This window comes from Podarcis gaigeae (genome assembly GCF_964106915.1).
Source record: "Podarcis gaigeae genome assembly, chromosome: Z".
Classification (NCBI taxonomy): Eukaryota; Metazoa; Chordata; class Lepidosauria; order Squamata; family Lacertidae; genus Podarcis; species Podarcis gaigeae.
In genome coordinates this window covers 2,989,716-3,013,060 of record NC_139691.1, presented here as the reverse complement: position 1 = coordinate 3,013,060, position 23,345 = coordinate 2,989,716, and the positions used below count along the sequence as shown (strand labels likewise).

Genomic DNA, 23,345 nt, shown 5'->3' with positions numbered 1-23,345 from the left:
CCGTGGGGTGCCCTTGAAGATGAATTGGAAACTTCAGTTGGTCTAAAATGCAGCAGCCAGATTATTGGCTGGGGTTCTGCTTAGATCTCTAGATCTGTTTGGAACAGCTGCACTGGTCACCATTTTGTTTCCAGGGCCAATTCAAGCTGCTCATTAGCATTTAAAGCACTGAATGACTCAGACCGCAGATATCTGGAAGGCTGCCTGCTGCCCTTGGGTACTAAGACCAGCACAAGGAGCCCTTTGGTTTGTTCCTTCACCTTCAGAAGCTTGGGGGTTGGTGGCCCAGGAGAAGGTTCTCTCTGTGGCTGTGAAATTATGGAACACCTGTCTCAGAGAGTTGTGCCTGGTCCCTTCATTGTAGAGCTTCCGGTGAATGCTGAAGATGAACCTCATTACCCTGGCCTTTTGAAACTTGAGATATTTTTAGGATATCTGTGATTGTGAGTTGTTTTAAACCATTTTTAATATTGTGCTCTAATAATGCAAACTGCCCTAGGACCTTAGGGTGAAAGGGAGCTAATTCATTCTAATCATAATGTGAGTTTGCATGGTGGCAGAAGCGGAGGGTTAATCAGCATGATGATGCCTGAGTCCCTTCTAATCCCTGGGGTCATGGATCCAGCAAGGGCTAAGATCTAATGGAGGATTCCATAGCCAAGCTATGCATTCCATGCAAGTCTCTCTGTGAACTAGTGGCTGTAGTTCCTTCTTAAGTACTGTTTTTAGTAGAATTGGTTTTGTTCCAAAGGGCAAATGGGTGAGCCTCCTCCCTCCCTTGGCTGCTAGTGAGAAGGGCAACAGCCTGTGTACGTGTGTGTGCTAGAAGCAGGAAGAAGCCAGAGAGTGACAGCAGTGCAGGATTTCCAATGGAATCCAAGGCCATGACTATGGGAGGAGCAAGAGCTTCTCAGGTGTTGATGATGTGAGCCCCTCCATCTCAGGCTCAGGATGTATAACAACAACAACAACAACAACAACAACAACAACAATAATAAAATATTATTATTTATACCCTGGGTTTCCCCAGCCACTCTGGGCAGCTTCCAACAAAGTATTAAAATACAGTAGTCCGTTAAACATTAAAAGCTTTCCTAAACAGGGCTGCCTTCAGATGTCTTCTAAATGTCTGGTAGTTGTTCTTCTCTTTGACATCTGGTGGGAGGGCGTTCCACAGGGCGGGTGCCACTACTGAGAAGGCCCTCTGCCTGGTTCCCTGTAACTTGGCTTCTCGCAGGGAGGGAACCGCCAGAAGGCGGTGTAAATGAACATGTGTTCATTTGTGTGTATATGAGTAAATGAACCATATATCCTAAAGGCACATAATAGTTGTCCCTCATTCCAAGGAAACTGGACCCTGCCTGGAATCATGCCTGGAATCTTGCATTGCTTGGAAACTGGGGTAGTGCTCAGAAATAGCAGCAGCAACAATAAAAACAATTTCCCCACCCCCAGGCAAAAACCCAACCCAGCTAATATCCCTGTGGCACATTATACAGACATCTTCCTCCAGGATGCAACTCCCAGCACAAACACATAAGATTTTGATAAAATAAGGATTTGCATTTATTATCTCAGGATCATTTGCAACCAAATAAATTAACAAAACAATCACCTTTGGCTGTGTGGAAGGGCTTCCATTTTCGCAGCAAAAAGAAGTACACAAAGGAAGAAACAGGATACAAATGGGAATCGCAATCAGGCTGCGTTGGGGAGCACCGCAATGATGGTTGTGGGGAGCGGGAGAGTTTACCTCTCAGGCAGCAGTGGTACTAACTGTGAGCCAGTGTGGTGTAGTGGTTAAGAGCGGTGGACTCGTAATCTGGTGAACCGGGTTCGCTTCCCCGCTCCTCCACATGCAGCTGCTGGGTGACCTTGGGCCAGTCACACTTCTCTGAAGTCTTTCAGCCCCACTTGCCTCACAGAGTGTTTGTTGGGGAGGAAGGTAAAGGAGAATGTTAGCCGCTTTGAGACTCCTTAAAGGGAGTGAAAGGCGGGATATCAAATCCAAACTCCTCCTCTTCTTCTAACACAGATCTTCTCAGCAATTGCCCCTGTGGCTGCCATGTTCCTTATCCACAGTGCACCAACAGGGCATCATTCCACGAGGTTGTGTGCGGGGACATGACATAGCAACTGCTGCAAAAAGTGGTGGGCTGTGGGAGATGCCACCTTTACGGCCTTCCACAATGCCCCAGAACAACTCCCTGTCCGGAACCTCGTAAGACAGCACCCGCCGGCGAGGGAAAGATGTTGTAGCAATTGAAACCACCATGGGCAGCAGCAAAAACAAGATTTAAGGTGGGGAAATGATATACGTGAAGAAGAGAACAAATGTAGCAAAATGAGGGAGCTTTCAACCACTGGACGGCAGCTAAGGAAACATGTTTCTTTGTTTTTAAAAACAAATGACGACATGAACCTGTTCTTTGGTAGCAAAAAAACCCCAAATTGGTATTAATAAAGTGATACCCACCCTCACATTGCCCCCACTGAGGTTTATGTTGTCTGTACAGTGATTCTCATTTGGGAGGAAAACAAAACAAAACAATTAGGAAGGCAAGATTTAGACCGTCATTCAAAAATCTTTGTTTAAAAACACACACGTTCTGACATTCTCAGGGACACTTCTGCGTTTGCACCAGCTTTCCTGCAACCTCATGGCCTCGATGACGCCACCCCTCCCCCACTTACTGCTACCCTCCTGACCCCTTAGCGGTTCCAACTCTCCCTTCTTTGCACATCCAAGGAATACAACAACCATCTTGCCAACCTCTCTGATGTCACCGTGCCACTGTGGAGGGATCCTAGCTTGGCACATAGCTGTGTGCTGCTTCCACAAATGTTCCCAACACCAACAGCATTTCCTGAGAGCAAAAGATCAGCAACCAAATCAACAACCTGTTCACAAAAGGCTCTTCCGACATCTGGTTCCTACAAGCCTTCCAAGGAATCTATAGAGAAGAGCTGAGAGAGCGTCACAGTTTAGTGAACTAAAATATTTTGGCAGAGTTTTCTCTCCTTCCTGCAGAGGACGAGAGTTGAAATGCTCAAACGGTTCTGCGACCGAAACAGTTCATCGACCCCTGCCGGTGTGATTTGAGGAGGGCCGCGGAGTCATAAGTTACTTCTAACTTCACCATATTCTTTGGGCATCCAGGATAACTTGACATTTCTTATGGCGCTGGGGATGCCAATTTTATAATCCCAGCAGTACTCAGGGGATAACACCTTGGTTGGTTTGTTGAGGAGGTAATATTTGTTCAGGTGGCTTTCGTCATGCCACACCGCCTCAAAGTTGTGTTCCTTGTCCTCCTTGATGCCTTGATAGCATTGACGGGTGAGGTTCAGAACACGCAGTGGGGTCCCCCCAAATATGGCCCCATGGTAATAGTAGTCCCCTTCCCCATAGGGGATGTACGCAGCCGACTCAGGACGCCTCTCATAAGTGAACGCAGTATTGTCTGCATTGTAAAACCAAGCATGGAGCTGGGCCACAGACTCATCAAGGGTCTCCACCCCATAGTCACTCTGGAAGACCTGGTCAACATCCATGCAGAAGAGGAAGTCCACCTCGTGGCGGATGTGGCTCTCGATTAGGTCCCCAATCACCTTCATCCGCATCATGCTGATGTCTTGCCACCGGCTCTCCCTTTTCACCTGGAAGACTTTCAGCACCCGCAGGGGCCCCAGCTCAATAAGAGGCACTTTGGTGAGGTCGTCCACCATGATGTAGAAGATCACATTGTGCCCAGTCATGAAGAAAGCATTTGCAGAAGTCAAGAAGTTCTTCAAGTATTTGTCTAGGTACCTGGGGAATGGAGAGGGACAAATGGAGACAGGTGGGTTCTGGGCAGATCTCCTAACTCAGGGTCCCAGAAGCTGACTTTAAAGCAGGGTGAGGGTTCCAGTGCTCAACTTTGGACTGAGACCAACATTGTTTTTCAGATGTAAATCAGCACACAATTAAGAGGAGAAGAAGAACCCTTGGTCACCTCCGTTGCCCTTCCATTGGGCAAACCCACCATAAGAACACCAGATTGCTGGATCTAGGCCAGCATTCTGTTCTCACAGTGGGCAACCAGATGACTCAATGAGAAACCCACATGCTTGATCCAAACACAAGAGCATTCTCTCTCCAACTCCCATCAAGGAATTAAGAAGCATTTACCACCTCTGACCTTAGAGGCAGAGAATAGTCATTGTGGCTAGTAGCTTTTGATAGCCTTCTCCTCCATGAATTTGTCTGATCTTCTTTTAAAACCATTGGCCTGATCCAGTAGACTCTTCTGGTGTTCTTATGGCGGGTTTGCCCAGAGGAAGGGCAACGGAGGTGACCAAGGGTCATTGTGACTCAGAATGTGACAAATACCTGAAAGACTGCCTCCTTTCTGACAGACTCTCTCGTGCTATGATTGGCAGACAGGGCCCTACTGGTTGCTCCACCACCCTCAGAAGCTCGGTGTGTGTGTGTGTGTTGCAGGCTGGGAATGGGTCTTCTCTGGGGCAGCCCCTACCCTGTGGAAACCTCTCCCCAGAGAGGAGTGCCTGCCACCTTCATTGCCCAGCTTCTGATGAATGCTGAAGATGCACATTTCAAGGGTAAGGAGGTGCAGTTTTTAGGATCCGCCTTACAGTTGCAATCTTAAGTTATTTTGCACTCCTTTTGTGTTGTAATTGTTGAAACCTGCCCAGGGTCCTTAAGACAAAGGACGGGTAATAAATAAAATACGTGGCTGGACAATGGATGCTGTTTTGCACATCCAGCCAGGAAAAGTCTGGCAAGCAAGAAGCAGGCCCCAATCCTGATCCATATTTTATTTGTGAGCTAGTGCCACTGAACATAAGGAGACTTACTCAAGAGTAACGTGCATCAGATTGGGCTACAAGTGAACTTACCTCCCAATAGCGAAAACCGTCAGGCCAATGGTGACTTTCTGCTGCTTATAGTAGTTGTCCAAGACCGGTTTCCCGACTGTTCCATCCCAGATGATGGGCGCCGACCAAGGTGTCAGGGTGGGCATGTCCGTTCGTGCACTGCAAAGAAAGGAGAAAAAAGCATGGATGCCCAAAATGGTGGAAATCTGGTTGGAAGTATATATATTGGGTGGGGGATTTCACCCCCACACCACTGCCACCTGAGGGCCCTGACTTCATCATGATTGACTGAGTCGAGGTTGCATCCTGGTATCTTGAGCACAAATGCAATCAAAACAGCTAATGCACAGTAAGCAAGGCAAGCCATTTAAGCCTGAATTTGCAAAGAATAACAAATTTAAAATGCAGCCAAGAGTCAATGGCAGAGCAAGCCAAGATACTTTCATTTTACAGTGCCTTTTAAAAGGTTGCAGCAGGAGTACAACAGCACGTTTGCCTGGCACCAAGGTGGGCAGCAGCAGAAAGTATCTTGCAGTCCTGAGACCCCAGAGAACTGTTCCAATTCTGTACATAGTATTTTGCCTGCTGTGATAGGGTCAGAGGTGCATAAAATTATATCCTCTGCAAAGAGGCCTGGATTTTGTTCATTTCCGTTTGCAACCACTCCTGTACCAGAGAGGGCATTGCATAACTTGATTGCTAATGGTTCTAGAATTAATACAACTACCAGGGCTGACAGAGAGCATCCTTCCTTCTAACCTAAAAGGTCCCAATATTTCCATATAAGGAACCACACCACTGCCACCTGAGGGCCCTGACTTTATCATCATTAACAGAGTCGAGGTTGCATCCTGGTATCTTGAGCACAAATGCAATCAAAACAGCTAATGCACAGTATGCAAGGCAAGCCATTTAAGCCTGAATTTGCAAGGAATAACAAATAAAAAAATGCAGCTAAGAGTCAAAGCAGAGCAAGCCAAGATGCTTTCATTTGTTTTACAGTGCTTTTTAAAAGGTTGAAGCAGGAGTACAATAGCATGTTTGCCTGGCAACAAGGAGGGCAGCAGCAGCAGCAGCATCAGGAAAAACCAGCCCAGGAAGAGTACTCCAGGGAAAGGCCGTAATTCAGTGACACAGCACCTGCTTTGCATGCAGAAGGTCATGGGTTCAAGAGAGGGCATCACTAGGCAGGGCAAGCCTCTGAATTGGAAGGTATTTTGATTCTAGGGCCCTGACCTGGTTACCAGCTGACAGGCAGGTCCATCTAGCCAGGAGGCTCTATGGCTCCAGAATCCCCAAAGACCCTGAAGAAAAAAGCATTTTTGCTGGCCACACCATAGCTCCCTTATGGATTGTGCATTGTTTTCAATTTTCTGGTTTTTAATTTATTTTATCCATTTGCATTCTATCTCAACGCAAGTCGCTTTGAGACCCTTCCCTCCCCCGCTTTGGGTATAATGTGATTAACAAAAGTAACAAATAATAATAGTGTGTGCAAAGCTTTTGCTGTAATAAATGCGCTAGACCTCAAGGTTCTCTTTGCTGTGTGACAGACTGGTAGGAATGGATGCATCTCTTAGACTCAGTTTCTCATTTTTCCATTTTTACTCATGCCCTCAGTCTTAAATTCAGCTCACCTCATTTCCACATCAATTTGCATTAAAAAATATAAGTAAAAAGTACATGAAACTTTGTAGATATCTCTATGCAATTTTTTTTGCAAACAATTCTCTGTAAGATGTTTTTGTACATGATTCTCACTAATATACACATCTGTGCATGTCCTTCTTAATAGATGCCTTTTGTACACCTTTTGGCAGGAGTACTCCACTGGGGGGGGGAGCAGAACAACAAATTTCAAAGGATAGCTGCATTTTTATTTGTTTCTTGGTTCATGAAGCTGACATTTGCAGCATGCCTTAAAATGCATATACATTTGAAACATATGCTGAACAGATTTCTTTCTCCTGCTCCATCCCTGTTCACAGGCTTGGAGCTCAGCTGGAACAAGAACAATACAAAACACTGTAAATTAATAAGCCACCACATGATGGAAAGTGTCTGGGTTTGCTGAAGTTAGTCAGCTTAGCCATCCAGACACCTAGACCTACATCCTGCCCTCCCAGTGGCCAACCAGGTCCGCCAATGGGAAGCCTGCAAACAGACCTTGAGGGCAATCATGTTTTCCTTGCTTTGGATTACCAGCAATTAGCATTCGAAGGCACCCTGACTCCAACACTGGAGGTACAGGATGAGTCCATCATGGCTAGTAGAATCTCAGTTGGCTAAGTAGGAACTGAAGTGCCTGTGGAGCATTTTCTGTTTGCTTGGAAGCATGCTAAATGGAACCAGATGTTGTGCAAATATTTTGGATTATTATTATTATTTTATAAAACAAAGCTGTTTCCCAGCTACACTTGCCTAAATTTAATTTTAGCAGGCTATTTCCAGCCTTGCTTGTTTTCCAGTGGAAGCATACAAGCACACACACACACACACACACACAGAGAGAGAGAGAGAGAGAGAGAGAGAGAGAGAGAGAGACAGACAGTCAGACAGACAGACAGACAGACAGACAGACAGACAGACAGACAGAGACCCTGGCCAGCTCTAAACAAAAATGCTTTAAAGCTGGAATCAGAGCCAGCTTTCCTGAGTTCATGCTGGTTCTATGAACAAGAGAGCACATTTCTGGAACACCTGTGCCTAGGATAAAATGGTGCCAGTGGCTTTTTGTACATGGTGTCTATTTATTAACTAATACACTTACTATCCCACTTATTTTGATCCCGCCCGAAGAGCTAGGAGGAGTCCAAAGCTTGAGAAAAACGTAGCAATAACTCAGTGCTTTGGCATTTCATTCTTTCTCTGCTGAATGCTTTCTACTGGCATCCTTACTGTGAAATTTAATTTCTCCCAGGGCAGATGCAAATGGTCAGAGGCCCAGTTCTGTGCCCTTCTTGCCATGGCTGAAGGCAGGGTGTGATCTGTGCTGGCATCTCTTTGCTGGTGCTTAGACAGGAACACTCCTCCCACATATTCCAGAGGTTCTTTGGCCATTGACTAAAAATGGCTCCACTGGCTTTAGTTGTATTTTATTTGCCATATTTTACTGGACCATTAGCATATCACAACTAAGCTATTGGCATGGATAGGTGTCTAGCTCTCTTCACTTGCAACCCACCTTATTAATGAACTGAGGCAGTATTTTAAAACTGCACATTAAAGGTAGAACTCAGAGTTTACAAAGATGCGTCAAGTGAAGCTCCTGGTCTGCAGGAAGAGGACTTCACAGCCACCAGCTGTTGGCTTTTTGAGGTGGGGTGGGGGAGGACAAGGGTAGCTGCAATGATATGTTGCAGAATGCAGGTGTTCCTGTTTAGAATGCTAGCCAATAATGACCCCTTCCAGGACACTCCTCACCAATACCCAGCCAGGGTTCGATGCCCATTGATATATGCTCAGTCTGCATTGGGCTTCATGGGGCAGGGCAGGGGTCCTCCCTTCCTTATGTTCTCCACAGTCAAACCTTTGATCTAGTGCAGTAAGGCTCTTCTGCTGCTCTTAACGGACTGACTAAGCCAGTGTGATGCAGCAGAAGCAGCATCAAAAGAAGAGACAAGAGCAAGCTAATGCAATTCAAGACTAAATCAGCAGAGGTCTAGTGTTCCAATCAGGGGAAGTACGGTAATAGTAACACTCCATTCTGCCTTGGTCTGACCACACCTGGAGTCCTGTATCCAGTTTTGGACACCAAAATTTAAGAACGACATTGGAACAGTCTCCCTTGGGAGGTTGCAGAGTCTCTTTCATCGGAAGTTTTTAAGCAGCTATCTGTTGTGGATGTTTTAGCTGAGATTCCTGCATGGTAAGGGTTTAGACTAGATGACCCACCAAATAAATCCCCAGGACCAGACGGGATCCCTGTGAACTTTTAAGGCACAATCCAGATAGGTGGGCCCTTCTATTAGCCAATTTATTCACCTTAATTGACAAATTTGGGGTACTACCAGATGTTTGGCTAAACTTCACCATCACTCCTATATTCAAAAAAGGTAACCCTAAGCTGCCTGAGAATTACCGTCTGATAACTGCCAACCTAGCAGTTCGAAAGCACGTCAAAGTGCAAGTAGATAAATAGGTACCGCTCCGGCGGGAAGGTAAACGGCGTTTCCGTGCGCTGCTCTGGTTTGCCAGAAGTGGCTTAGTCATGCTGGCCACATGACCCAGAAGTTGTCTGTGGACAAACGCTGGCTCCCTCGGCCTATAGAGCGAGATGAGCACGCAACCCCAGAGTCGTCTGCGACTGGACCTAATGGTCAGGGGTCCTTTACCTTTTAAGTCTTCTAACAATCCTTGGTAAGATGTATGCCTGACATTTGGAAAAGAAATTTAAGGATTGGATGACATCTAATAAGATCCTTGGGCCTGAACAAATAGGCTTCTGCCATGGCAAATGCACCACTGATCATTGCATAATCCTTTCACATCTCGCGGAAAAATGCATGGAAAACGGGAGGAAAGAACGTGACGTGGCCTTCCTAGAGTTAAAAGGAGCTTTTGACACAGTCCCCTGTGATCTACTTTGGTGTAAATTATATAAAATGGGAATTGACCAACGCCTGCTGTTTCTAAAATTACACACTGCTACACTCAGTCACATCAACTGTAACCCCCAAGGCGAGTTGACAAAAAGTATAAATATTACTAAAGGAGTAAAGCAAGGATGCGTCTTGTCGCCCCACTTATTCAATCTTTTTTTAAAATGACCTGGCTCATCACTTTGAGGATGTAAATGGACATCCACGGACATTAGGCCAACATAAAATAAAACTGCTTCTATATGCAGATGATACTACAATACTTTCTCAGACCCAGGTGGGTCTTAGACGACTTCTAAATTTGTTTTCTTGCTTCTGCCAGATCAACTCCCTGGGAATTAATTACGAAAAATCTAAAATCGTCAAACTGTCAAATGGAGGCTAGATAATCACCCCATTGACCAGGTAAAATCCTGTAAATACCTAGGGATATTCTATCAGCCAAATTTAAACTGGACAACACACAGATGCCAAATGATCATCCAAGCAAAATGCACCACATCTGCAATTCTTCACTTTTTCTTCCTTAGAGGTGACCATATGGTCTCTGCTGCTATAAAAAATTTTAATGCCAAGGTTATTGTATGGTATTCTAATTTGGATATAAGCATTTAACAGAGAAGTTGAACAAATTCAAGTGACTTTTCTTCGTAAGATCCTTGGTGCCCCTAAATGCATAAGCTACTTAACCTTATGTGTTGAAACTGGTCCACATCTGAGGGAAACCAATGCATGGCTTACTACACTCAAGGCCTGGGTGAAAGCCCACTTTAGAACAACATCTAATTCCTTTTTAATCTCTACACTTGAAAACCGTATTGCATCTGGATGGTATAGAGCAATTCAAGATAAAATCTGTAGTTTGGGCATTGCCCTTGAGAGCCTTGAAGCATGTGATGAAAATTACATATTCCACACAATCAAACAGCGGCTCTACGACCACGAAAGACAACGTTTGTTACCTCATACTCTGAGATCCTGTTCTCTGCAGGCCTTAGGGATCACAACACACTATGGAACCTGTGCCAAATATCTAAAGGACCTATTACTCCCTTCCCATCAAAGAGTCTTTATGCTTGCGAGACTAAATGCCTTCACCTCTGCAGTAACCACAGGTAGATTCTCACATATTCCACATCAAGCCCATCTGTGTGCCTGCAACCAAGGAGGACCTGATTCAATCTCTTAGATTGCTCTTTACACAGTAGACCTCATCAACTGATGCTGAGCAAAATGTTGGGCTTCTGACCTATAACTCTGAAAAGAAGTCAATTGAGGTCTCTCCTGGCAGATTGGGACAAAGATTACTGTTTTAGTAGCTTCCTTTTTAGCCTCAATTTTACCCGAAAGGGTTCCCAACAAACCATCCTTTAGGGAAACTGAGAGGGCGAAGCAGAAAACCTAAGTGCACACGATCACAATGTGATGTTATGATCCTCGCAGCTTCACCCTTGCCCCTTTTAATTATCCCAGTGACCTGAAATGTTTTATACTGTGATGCCAATAAAGGTATTTGATTTGATTTGACTAGATGACGCTCGGGGTCACTTTCAACTCTAAAGGTAAAGGTAAAGGTACCCCTGCCCGTACGGGCCAGTCTTGACAGACTCTGGGGTTGTGCGCCCATCTCACTTAAGAGGCCCGGGGCCAGCGCTGTCCAGAGACACTTCCGGGTCACGTGGCCAGCGTGACATCGCTGCTCTGGCGAGCCAGAGCCGCACACGGAAACGCCGTTTACCTTCCCGCTGGTAAGCGGTCCCTATTTATCTACTTGCACCCGGAGGTGCTTTCGAACTGCTAGGTTGGCAGGCGCTGGGACCGAGCAGCGGGAGCGCACCCTGCCGCAGGGATTCGAACCGCCGACCTTTCAATCGGCAAGTCCTAGGCGCTGAGGCTTTAATCCACAGCGCCACCTGCGTCCCTACTTTCAACTCTACAACTCTACAAATCTATAATTTTATAACAAGCTGGAATGTGTGCAGAGGAGGATGACAAAGATGATCAAGGGTCTCAAAACCAAGCCTTATGAGGAATAGTTGAGGGAATTGGGGATGTTTAGCCAGGTAAAGAGGAGATTGAAAGGAGATACAATAGCTGGCTACAAATATCTAAAGGGCTGTCACATGGAAGATGGAACAAAGATGGTTTTCTCCTGCTCTGGAAGGTAGGACCCAAACCAATGGCTTCAAGTTACAAGAATGGAGGTTCTGACTAAACATCAGGAAGAACTTTGTATTTGACCATGGAGCAGACTCCTATAAGAAGTGATGGACTCTCCTTCCTTGGAGGTTTTCAAGCAAAGGTTGGATGGCCATCTGTCAGGGATTCTTTAGTTGAGATTCCAGCATTGCAGGGCGTTGGACTAGATGACCCTCAGGTTCCCTTTCAACTCTACCATTCTACCATTCTATGGTTTTAATATTATAAAGGAAAAGCCAAATCAAAAGCAATTTTTGTGTGTAATAACCTGAACTTCCTCTTGGCTAAACAACGCTATTTCCCCACCGCCTGAACCATTTCCTGAGACAAGTTTCTAATGCAAGAACTTGAGCAAGGGCAATTGAAGTCACAGGCTCAAGCAAATGACTGTTCTTGGGCGGGGTTCCCTTCTTCTTCTTTTTTGAGTTGTAAGAGATTGTGGAGTGAGTCTTAGTTAGGTGCGCATGGTGGTGACTTCTGTGTGTGTCTCAGTGCCCTTTTTGAACTTCCTTAAACAGTAACTGGGGGAGATGTGTTTGTCTATTTCAATTTTGCCCACTTTCTGATAGTTGCCAACTTCATTTCTCTACAATTCTACATTAGCTTTAGGTTATATTAGTTTCACTCATGGAAATTTGTCAGCAGCTTACAGCAACATTTTTCCTAATATGCACTTTTTGGAGAGAAAGCACCTCCTAATATTATGCCTTGTTTATATTACTGTCCACCAACACAAGCAATTTTGCACACATTATTTGGCTGGAGAACTGCATCAAAAAATTCAGAGAAGTGTGAATTTCAAGGGATAACTGTATACTGCTGAACAGTACACACAAGTTACAGGTAGGTAGCCGTGCTGGTCTGCCGTGGTAGAAACAAAATAAAAAAAAACTTCCATTAGCACCTTAGAGACCAACTAAGTTTGTGATTGGTATGACCTTTCAGAAGTGTTCATGCACATGAAAGCTCATACCAATAACATATTTAGTTGGTCTCTAAGGTGCTACTGGAAGGATTTTTTTTGTTTTGTTTCGAGTACACACAAGAGCTTTCTCCATTGTTCTGTGGCTGTGCCTTGTGAAAACCAGATCTTGCACACTAGAGAAATGAAGCTTGCTTAAGCAAAATCTCTCTTCTGATTTTCTGCACATCTGATAACTTCATTGATTTATTATTTATTTTGTAAAATGTATACACCATCTGAGTGAAAACAAAACAAAACCCCTCAAAGGTTTACGAAAAGCATGAAGCATTAACATTACCAATAAGAAAGATGAACAGAATTAACTAACAACTTTTGAAAAGTTAAAATAAGGATAGACTGAAAACAGACTAAAACTCACATCAACTTCCTTAACATGTGAGTAGGCTTGCCTAAACAAAATTGTTTTTAGCAGGTCTGAAAAGCATACAGTGAAGGTGAATGTCTGAAATCAATGAGGCAGAAAAGATAACATAAGATAAAATCCCATTCAGCAGGTAAGATGGGATTTTTGCCAGGCTGAGCTGCAGAACAAGAAAAGCTCTCAGCTTTGCCTGGGGGCAAATATTTGGTACACAAGCCCATCAAAATACGGGTCAAGAGAAACTGTGTATGAGCCCTTACTTCACATACTGGTTTGCCAAGTGCAAAATTAAGCTGAACAGGAAAGATCCCTCCCAATAGTTATCTGCAAGCCAGAAGAAACTGGAGGTAGAGAAGACTTCATACATGGGGAGGTGAGGAGGTCCAGGAATAGTTGCTGGATTGCCTCAAACTTTCTTAGAGACAGCCAAAAGCTATAGTAAGCCCTATATCATAGAATTGTAGAGTTGGAAGGGAACCCCAGGGGTCATCTACTCCAACCCTCTGCAATGCAGGAATCACATAGTTCTGCTCAACACATCTTGAGGTTTAGGGCACATAATAGAAGTAGATTGCTGTGGTGGTAATTGTTTAATAAAAGCATTCTGCTTTTGAGCCCAAAGACTCCTAACCCTCAACTAGTAGAAAGTAAAGGTAAAGGGACCCCTGACCATTAGGTCCAGTCGTGCCCGACTCTGGGGTTGTGGCGCTCATCTCGCTCTATAGGCCGAGGGAGCCGGCGTACAGCTTCCGGGTCACGTGGCCAGCAGGGCTAAGCCACTTCTGGAGAACCAGAGCAGCGCACGGAAACGCCGTTTACCTTCCCGCCGGAGCGGTACCTATTGATCTACTTGCACTTTGAGGTGCTTTTGAACTGCTAGGTTGGCAGGAGCAGGGACCGAGCAATGGGAGCTCACCCCGTCACAGGGATTCGAACCGCCAACCTTCTGATCGGCAAGTCCTAGGCTCTGTGGTTTAACCCACAGCGCCAAATAAAAGGGCTCTAACTACCCCCAACATCCTCACACTTAGGGACTAGTAACCAGGATAGACAATGAGTTCAGAATTCTCTACATCAGCCTCTGGAATTCTATGTCTCAGGTGGATGCAATGGTATTGGCCACAGGTGGCAACATAAATCCACAGTGAATCAACAACTATTTTGGATAATGCTGGTCCTGGGAATGGATCCTCCAGAACACAGAGGCAGTCTGCCCTCGTTCCAGCTTCTGCCTGCCTGAATCCAAATATTGTGCAGGCTCCCTTCTGCCCCTCAGAAGCTGCATGCAATCATTAACAATACTCTTCCAAATTTATTTAATTGCATGATTCCAGCAACCCTTACAATAACTCTGCAAGGGTGAACTATGTTATTATCCCTATTCTGCAGATGCAGGGGTGAGTGGACAAAGCGCTACAGGAATTATGCCTTGACAAAAGACAGAGGATGAATTTCAGGGGTGTGGTGAGGAATGTGAATAGCTCATTCTCCAGATTTCACAGTAATAGCGTAAGTCCTGTGTTGCAAGCCAATGCCGTTGTGGGTAAAAGGCTTTGATTACACCAAGACCTTTCTCTTCTCATTCCACCACTTCCCTTAGTCTCCCTGCCCCCACAAAAAAAAAAAGGTTTTCTCTCCTTACCGTGAATCAAACCAGCTGTCCAATGACAACCCCTTTGGTTCTTTATTCGCAAATTCGTATCTGTAAGTAGATAAAAAGAAACTGAGAAGCCCTGGAAGCCTGAGATTTTCTGAAGCCATGGCTGTTCTACAGCTTACCGGAAGCAGAATTAAATGGCCAGCCCTACATGGCACTTAGGAAAGAGCTGTATTATTTGGCAAATTATCTTTCCCCATGCCAAGATCCTCCACAGTCCCATTCAACAAAGATTCCACTACTCAGTGGCGTAGCGTGGGGGGTGCAGGGGGGCCCGGCCGCACCGGGCGCAACATCTGGGGGTTAGGGGTAGGGGGCGCAAATCCATGGGTTAGGGGGTGCAAATTACTTGCCTTGCCCCGGGTGCTGACAACCCACGCTACGCCACTGCCACTACTCCATGTAACTGTACCTTTGATTAGTAGCTACCGGCTTCTCAATCGAGCCATAGCCTCCCTTTTTGCAGCCAGAACAGCAGCTGTTTTGTTATCTAATCTATCTATCTGTGGTAAATGAATTAGATCAAAAGGACACGACTAAAGGTCTCCCTTAGGAACAGCAGGACTGACCAAGAGTACTGTACACAGTGTTGCAGGAATTTATATATAGGTTGGGAGGGGGGGTTGCCCCTCCAGCAGATATCATGCACATGCAGCCCGCTACTAAGATCAGCACAATCACTTCTGTGACTTTTGTGATTTGTCCCCACAAAACACTTCATCACAGTTTCTTCCTCTCTGTTCAAAGGGCTTTTGCTGCACAATACCAAATGTAACAACTCACTGATAAATGTATCTATGTACTGGCTCACTGGGAAAACTTCAGAAATTAATATAGACAAGTGAGCTCAGCTACTCAGCAGCCCCTCTGCCTGAGTGATAATCCCTGGCATCCTGATACCTGAGTGCCAGACAGGTAGCCATTCCAGAAATAACAAACTCAGATGAAGACAAAAGGGTGTGATTCACTTGGCTGGGAAACAGGGAAATGTAAATATCTTTTATTGTTACACTTGATGGGTGTTTGGTGGAGGGCAAGGGGAACCATGGGGCAGGGTCCTGGATGCTCAGATTTCTGCCACCAGACCTCCCCTTTCATGATGTAACCATGATGTATTAGTGATGTAGTTTGGGGGGGGTGTAACATGGGGATGAGCAGCTAATAAAAGTTTGGGTTCTCTTATGTTCGGGGCTTCCATCTTGTTCCACCTTGTGGCAGGTGGGAGTCCTGTCGCGACAGTCTTCAATAAAGACCAAGCCTACTGGCTGCTGTTTTGCTCTGGTATTCCTGGCTGGTGTCCTTGTTTTTTGTCCAAGGGAGCCCTCAGATTTCTCCGAAGCAAGTAACTAGCCTCTTGAAAACAAAAGGCAGGGACCAAAGGTAACAACTAATTATATGGGCTGTGGGCACCAAAGCATTTGCATTAAATCATAAGGGCCTCAAAATAGCCTTTATAGAACCATAGACCAGGCTTCCTCAACCTTGGCCCTCCAGATGTTTTGAGACTACAATTCCCATCATCCTTGACCATTGGTCCTGCTAGCTAGGGATCATGGGAGTTGTAGGCCAAAAACATCTGGAGGGCTGAGGTTGAGGAAACCTGCCATAGACATACTTACTTACTTACTTATTAAATTTGTATACCACCCGTCATTTGCAGAACTCGGGACAGTTCACAATATAAAAATACAATATGAGCACAAAATATATGATAAAAACAAACAACACACAAATCAACAACTCCACCTCCCCTGTACTGCCTCCCACAAACACATTTAAACTAAAGGGGTCTTTATCAGCCAAAGGCCTGGCTGGAAAGGAATGTTTTCGCCTAGCACCTAAAGGTGTATAACGAGGGTGGCAGGCAAACCACCTTGGGGAAATGTAGTTGGAAAAGGTCTAAAGGGTCCCAGAATCTCCTGTCCCTGAACCAGTCTTCAGTATCAAGGCTGAGTGCTGGAATATATAAAGCAAGGGAAGTACCTCTGAGCTTATGCAGAGGGCCGGCCCAAAAGCCGACAACTGAATGCAGTCTCTGGACTGGCACATTAGCTCAACATGCTAATACGTTAAAAGCCCCAGTTGCAGTTTGATTTCCTGTATGGCTGGCCAGCTTTGGCCACTATGGAAAGGGCTTGCTGATTTCAGTTTTGGCTCATATAAATATATGGTCCTCTTACCTTGAGTTAAACCAGTTGCTTATGGCCAGCCACTGCTCTGTCTGGTTTTTCAACTGGGAAATCTTTAGGCTCCTGTATATGTAAGGAGAAAACAAAAAGATACTTGGAAGATGAACCCGGAAGGATGTGTTGAGGAGGCTAGACCTAGTGGCAACAGCCTGTTTTCTGCATGCAGAAGGCTCCAGGTGAAACTTAGGAGATCTCCAGTACCTGGGTAGCACCCAGGGGGCAACTGCCAGTCAGAGGAGACCAGGCTTTGCCCTCAAGATGTTTGGAGCTGTCACCCAAAACATCTGGAGGCCCCAGGATTGCAAATACTGGTTCTAGGCAATGCCAGGGTAGATGGAGCGAACTGCCTGACTTGATACAAGGTAGTTGGTGCAGATGGGCCCATAGAGTTGTCAGCAGAGGGATGGAGACACACAAATTGTGCTTCCTGGCGGAGCATATTTCTATCCTTGGCAGAGTGCCATAGCTCAGCTGACACGGCTCGGCAATGTCCCAAGCAAGCAAGCAAGCAAGCAAGCAAGCAAGCAAGCAAGCGGCCTGCACCTCCAGACATCTCATTCTGCACAGACAGCTGTGGGCAAAATCTGACACCTGGGCCACTTTCCCCAAACTAAGTAAAGGTAAAGGGACCCCTGACCATTAGGTCCAGTCGTGGACGACTCTGGGGTTGCGGCGCTCATCTCGCTCTATAGGCCGAGGGAGCCGCCGTACAGCTTCCAGGTCATGTGGCCAGCATGACTAAGCAGCTTCTGGCGAACCAGAGCAGCGCACGGAAACGCCGTTTACCTTCCCGCCAGAGCAGTACCTGTTTATCTATTTGCACTTTGATGTGCTTTCAAACTGCTAGGTTGGCAGGAGCAGGGACCGAGCAACGGGAGCTCACCCCGTCATGGGGATCCGAACTGCCAATCTTCTGATCAGCAAGACCTAGGCTGTGTGGTTTAACCCACAGCACCAACCACATCCCTTCCCCAAACTAAATAGGAATAAAAACATAAGGCTGTGTTTATGGGGGAATTGCTCCTTCTATCCCCTCCTGCTATCCACCAACAGCTTTTCTGGAGGGGGGAATAATATTGGGGGTGTTTGCCTGTGAATGGAGAAGCATACTGGGTGTGTGTTAGTGGGTAAAGGGCAAGAGAAGAAAAGGTAAAGCAGCCCCCTCCCCCTTAAACTGAACCTGCCATGGTGGCTTTTTATTTAAAATGGACTTCTGGAAAAAGAGGCTGACCAAAATCTGTGTTGTGGCTAATTTGTTGCCATGCCTCCTTCCTGGGACATGACACAGAATGGGGACCACCCAGGCTATTGGATTTTGTACACAGCTGAGAAGCAGCAGGTGGTTTTGTGCATTCGGGACACAGCATCACCAGAAACAGTTTGATGTTGCAGTAGGGCAGAAGTAGAAGCTGTCCACACCTCCAGCCCGAGGGAAGAGCTGTGTGGCAGGACTCCTGGCCTTGAACTCCTGGCCCAGACATTGGCACCTGGATTTGCTCCATGATCTGAACTTGGGGATGGTGGGGTGAGGAAGGAAGGAAGGACCAGATCTCCTGGGTAGGGGTTGCTCTTCAAGACAGCCAAGATATGTGTTGACAAAACTGTACAACAAAATATTATCCTTTTGAACAGGTGAAATATACTCAGAGTCGAGTGTGGATTTCATGCTCTTTATTCAGCTCATAGTAGTGAGGAGGAATGGAAGTTCCCCCGCAATGTCTGCTTTATATACATTATTTACACAATGGGCCCCACGTGAATGGCTAATTCTGGGATTCTCCTGTAGGCCAATCAGGTTGCGGATTCACTTCCACCTGGAGTTGGATTGGGTGGCTCCTGTGGACCAATCAGACTGCTGCATTCTGGATCCTATTGTTCTAGGACCAATCAGACTGCTGCATTTTGGATCCTATTCAACTCAGTACATAACACCAGGTCTATGAGCTTGCTTTTCCCCTTTGCCCTTCTCAACTCCCCTTCCTCATGTGCCATGTCTTTTAGGACAAGGACATTCTTCATAAAGATTTTTGGAACGCTGCTCCAAGATCCTGTTTGGCTAATGAGTAGGGTAGGGAAATTGCTTTAAAAGAATCGTTAAAAGACCTCCCTTTTGCCCAAGAACCCTGGCAACCATCAGCAAGACAGACCATGAGCAAGACAGAGACCCCTCTGCATGTTGTCAGCAAAAGGAGCTAGCAAAGTAAAGAGCAGATGCTTACCTGTTCTTGTACATCCATATTAATGTTCCGTCGCTGCAAAAACAGGAATAAAATGTTATGTATTTCCTTGCAGACTTCTTGTTATATCACAAAGCTGGAAGGGCAGTAAGGCCCTCTTGAGAATAAATCCCCTGTTGTGGTTAACACGATCCTATGTTGAGCAAATCCACACAAGTGTGTGCAGGATCAAGCCCCATGGACTGTCCTCATTCCCTTCACCCAGACCAGCAAGCTACCTCTTAATTAGGAGAAGGGCTCAGTGGTACAGCATCTACTTTGCATGTACAGGGTCCTGGGTTCAACACCTGCCATCTCCAAGTAGAACTGACTTAAGTCAGGGAAATATTCTTCTCTGTTGGAAACCCTGGAGAGCTGTTGCCAGTCAGTGTGGACAATACTAAACTAGATGGATCAACTGGCTGCACACAGTAAAAAGCACTTTTTCTGTTCTATGAACAGAATCTGTTCTCAAGTTCTCCCCTGTTAAGGATCACATCTTGGATACGTTCTTCGTGTGTCGGGCTATTTGTTGAATATTCATTAACGTTTTAATAATGATATTTTATTCCCATATTTCAACAATTTGATAGTTTTATATTTGTGTTACGGAAATTACGGGGGGGGGGGGATGGACGTCTTTAAAGTTAAATTTACAAATATTATGCCTGAATGTATCCTTTTAACTTGACAGCTCAAGGAAGTTACCTAGCTTTAAAAATAATATAAAATCAACTCCTTTGCCAGCTTCCTCCATTCCAAAGCTATGTAGCAATGATTTAGCAATGATGCTGTACAAACTGTATTCTGGGATAGGATGGGAATTTTTTTAAAGTCCTTGTCACCCCATCTTTGGGGTTCAAATTTCCTATTTGAACCTGTTGCGCAATAAACTTTGGTCTACAGCTACAGCTCCAGTTGGTGGCTGGACTCTTCCTTTATTTTGCAGGGACCCGCGGGTTCTGCCTGACGAGCTGGGTGACTGAGCAGCCTCACACCTAGATTTTTAACAATTTGACAACCTGGCATAGCATTTAAACAAACTTAGATTTCCAGTCTCAAGAGAGGAAATGTGATGGCGTGGAATCTGTGGCAAATAATGAAAATTCATACCAAACCCACCCAACAACCGAAACAAAAGTAACCAGGCCTGGGCCTCCTCTCCTTCAAATGTCACCTTGGGGCAGCCATTCCATCAAATTGTCTCACTAGGAAGGATGGGAGGCCACAGGGTTCATCCCATTAGCTTTGCTCAAAGCCCACCTCCACTAGGTAAAATTGTTTAACAACTGGTACCCATTTTACTTTTTCCTCTCCCCTCCCCTGCCCTTTCCCCCTTGCAGGGCATGTTTCTTAAGACTGTAGGCCTTCAGGGAAGAGGCTGCTTTGTTTTAATTCAGTGACTCTCAAAGGGTGTGTCATGTGCCACACTGTGTGGCAGGAGAGGATGGTAAGTGTGGCAGGAAGATTCAAGGACAATCCGTATTACTGGGGATTTTCTTATGTAGCTGCATTGATTTATACTTTCTGAATGTCCCAATACCATATTATAAATTAGTCGTGTTCTAGGAGTTCTGCTAGGAGTTGTTTCTTACCAATGGATTTCTTACCAATGCAGTCATACCTTGGGTTGAAGTAGCTTCAGGATAAGTATTTTTGGGTTGCGCGCTGCGGTGACCCGGAAGTAACGGAGCGCGTTACTTCCGGGTTTTGCTGCTCGCACATGCGCAGATAGTCAAAATGATGTCACGCGCATGCGTGGAAGTGGGAAAATGCAACCCGCGCATGCACAGATGTGGGTTGCGTTAACTTCTGGATGCAAATAGGGCTCCGGAACGGATCCTGTTCACATCCAGAGGTACCACTGTAAAAAATTCAGTGTGGCAAGCAAACATTTATTCTGAAACTGTCTCCCAGAGAGAGTGAGAGCCACTGTTTTAACTGATAGCATGAAAGCCATCCTGGGAGCCTTTTCAGCTGAAGAACAGAGTACAAATGCTCAAAACAAAACAAAACAACAGCACTTGTGGTTGCGGGCTGCTCTCTGCATGGCAGTGTCAACCATTTCTATAGGACTTGGGGGAATGGGTTTGACAAAGTGCTTTAGATACATCATGTCAGACTGACACTTCATGTGAAAAGTCAGGCTGGACAGCTCTGTCTATGTCCAATCCTCATCAAATTTACATGTAAATTCATGTAAAATTCATTCCATCTCATTTCTGCATTATAATCTGAAGAGTTTTTATAAAAAAAGTTTTATTTAAATATGTATTTCATCTCAATTTACACATTTCTAAGATTTGATTCAATTTAAATGTATTTTGTTTTATTTTTGAGCTGAAAACTGCACTGCAAAATTCAGAGAAATGTGAAATTGAAAGGGACTGGGACCTCGGGTTAAGTACTTAATTCGTTCCGGAGGTCCATTCTTAACCTGAAACTGTTTTTAACCTGAAGCACCACTTTAGCTAGTGGGGCCTCCCGCTGCCGCCGTGCCGCCGGCGCACGATTTCTCTTCTCATCCTGAAGCAAAGTTCTTAACCTGAGGTAATATTTCTGGGTTAGCGGAGTCTGTAACCTGAAGCGGATGTAACCTGAAGCGTATGTAACCCGAGGTACCACTGTATTAATGAGCCATGCCTTGGTGCACGTTAAACCAGTTTGTTTAAAAACTGCTGATCAACCTGGCTGGTGGGTGAGGGATTTGGACAAGATAGCTGGATCCACAGTTAAAGTCCCTCATAATTTTCACTTGTTGAAAGAGCTTGAAGAAGGTCAGAAAGGACTAGGACCCTCGTACCTACGGGACCGCCTCTCCTGGTATGCCCCACAGAGGACCTTACGGTCCGCAAATAATAACATCTTGGAGGTCCTGGGCCTCAAGGAGATTAGAATGGCCTCGACCAGGGCCAGGGCCTTTTCGGCTGTGGCCCCGACTTGGTGGAACGCTCTCCCACAAGAGACCAGGGTCCTGCGGGATCTGACATCTTTCCGCAGGGCCTGCAAGACGGAGCTGTTCTGCCAGGCCTTTGGTCGGGGTTCAGTCTGACTTCGCTTTCCCCTATAAGAACTTGTATGAAAGTGGCCCCACAACCTTTCTCACAGACTCATATAAGATCAGTATAGACAGTTAGGCATGGTGGGCATTTAAGGTCCCCCTCCCAAATTTGCAGGTTGCCATCTGATTGGATTTTATTCTGATCCTGATCTGATTTTAGGATGTATTTTAATTGATTGCCTGATTTTATGTTAGTGTATTATACATTTGATGTTAGCCGCTCTGAGTCCGGTTTTGGCCGGGGAGGGCGGGGTATAAATAAATGTATTATTATTATTATTATTATTATTATTATTATTATTATTATTATTATTATTATTACTATATAGCACAGTAAGCTGGGGCCTCGAAGATGACGAAGACATGGCACTCACAAGGTGGACAGACCTTTTTATTGGGCCACCAAGGACAAATTATGAAAACAGAATACACAGCTTGAAAGCAGAGTGTGGACCTAAATATCCAGAAGCACCTCCAACAGTTAAGATTCATAACTAAAATTAATATGAATGGAATAAATAATTCCAATGGCATGGTGGGTGCACGAAGCCTACCAGAGTTAGCAAAATGGCAAAATTCTTGTAGCATTAAATTTGTGCTTCCAGAGCTAAGGTATCTAATGATGTCCAAAAAAAAATATGAATCTTCTACAACCTCCAGAAGAACAAATTTATAACAATTACCGTATTTTTTGCTCTATAAGACTCACTTTTCCCCTCCCAAAAAGTATGGGGAAATGTGTGTGCGTCTTATGAAGTGAATGCAGGCTGCGCAGCTATCCCAGAAGCCAGAACAGCAGGAGGGATTTTTTTTCTTGTTTTCCTCCTCCAAAAACTAGGTGCGTCTTGTGGTCTGGTGCGTCTTATAGAGCGAAAAATACGGTAATTTTAGTTGAATCCCAAACTTGTCTTAAACAACTTCTACTTATGTTTAATGTCTTGATTCGCAATGCAAACCACCAATGCATCAAGACTTTCTGCTCTGGATACTTGAAAGAATGAATATATGTAATATGCAAGACCCATATGTTTTCAGGCACAATCAGAGAGAGAAAAGGCAGCACAATTATTTTTCCTCTTTATCAAGGCACTATAATTTTAAGCAAAGACCTGAAGTAGCCCAGAATTGGAGCTCTGGTGTTTTCTGATGAAAGCAGCCCTGTTTAGGGAAGTTTTAAGGATTGATGATTTTTTGTTAT

At 45.1% G+C, this 23,345-nt stretch overlaps 1 protein-coding gene, 1 long non-coding RNA gene and 1 pseudogene across 9 annotated transcripts in view; 2 read left to right on the top strand and 1 right to left on the bottom strand.

The window, feature by feature from the left end:
• Positions 1 to 1,542: 1,542 nt before the first annotated feature.
• GLT6D1 (glycosyltransferase 6 domain containing 1) overlaps positions 1,543 to 23,345 on the bottom strand; it is a 47,767-nt gene continuing 25,964 nt past the window's right edge. For all 7 annotated transcript variants that reach the window (XM_083721863.1, XM_083721862.1, XM_083721864.1 and 4 more), the window contains exons 4-8: positions 19,090 to 19,122; positions 16,862 to 16,933; positions 14,667 to 14,726; positions 4,900 to 5,037; positions 1,543 to 3,811 (exon numbers count right to left, since the gene is read on the bottom strand). In XM_083721863.1, the coding sequence (XP_083577989.1) occupies positions 3,118 to 3,811; positions 4,900 to 5,037; positions 14,667 to 14,726; positions 16,862 to 16,933; positions 19,090 to 19,122 (997 nt within the window). In that variant the 3' untranslated portion in view covers positions 1,543 to 3,117. The remainder of the gene's footprint in view (positions 3,812 to 4,899; positions 5,038 to 14,666; positions 14,727 to 16,861; positions 16,934 to 19,089; positions 19,123 to 23,345) is intronic.
• On the top strand, positions 3,827 to 7,945 carry LOC310836568. The gene is made up of 3 exons (XR_014560155.1): positions 3,827 to 4,602; positions 5,332 to 5,368; positions 5,894 to 7,945. It is a non-coding gene; the product is annotated as an uncharacterized lncRNA (long non-coding RNA).
• Positions 21,555 to 22,823, top strand: LOC310836194 (ubiquitin-conjugating enzyme E2 variant 2 pseudogene; annotated as a pseudogene). Its single transcript, XR_014568608.1, has 2 exons — positions 21,555 to 21,885; positions 22,477 to 22,823. The product of XR_014568608.1 is annotated as a ubiquitin-conjugating enzyme E2 variant 2 pseudogene (transcript).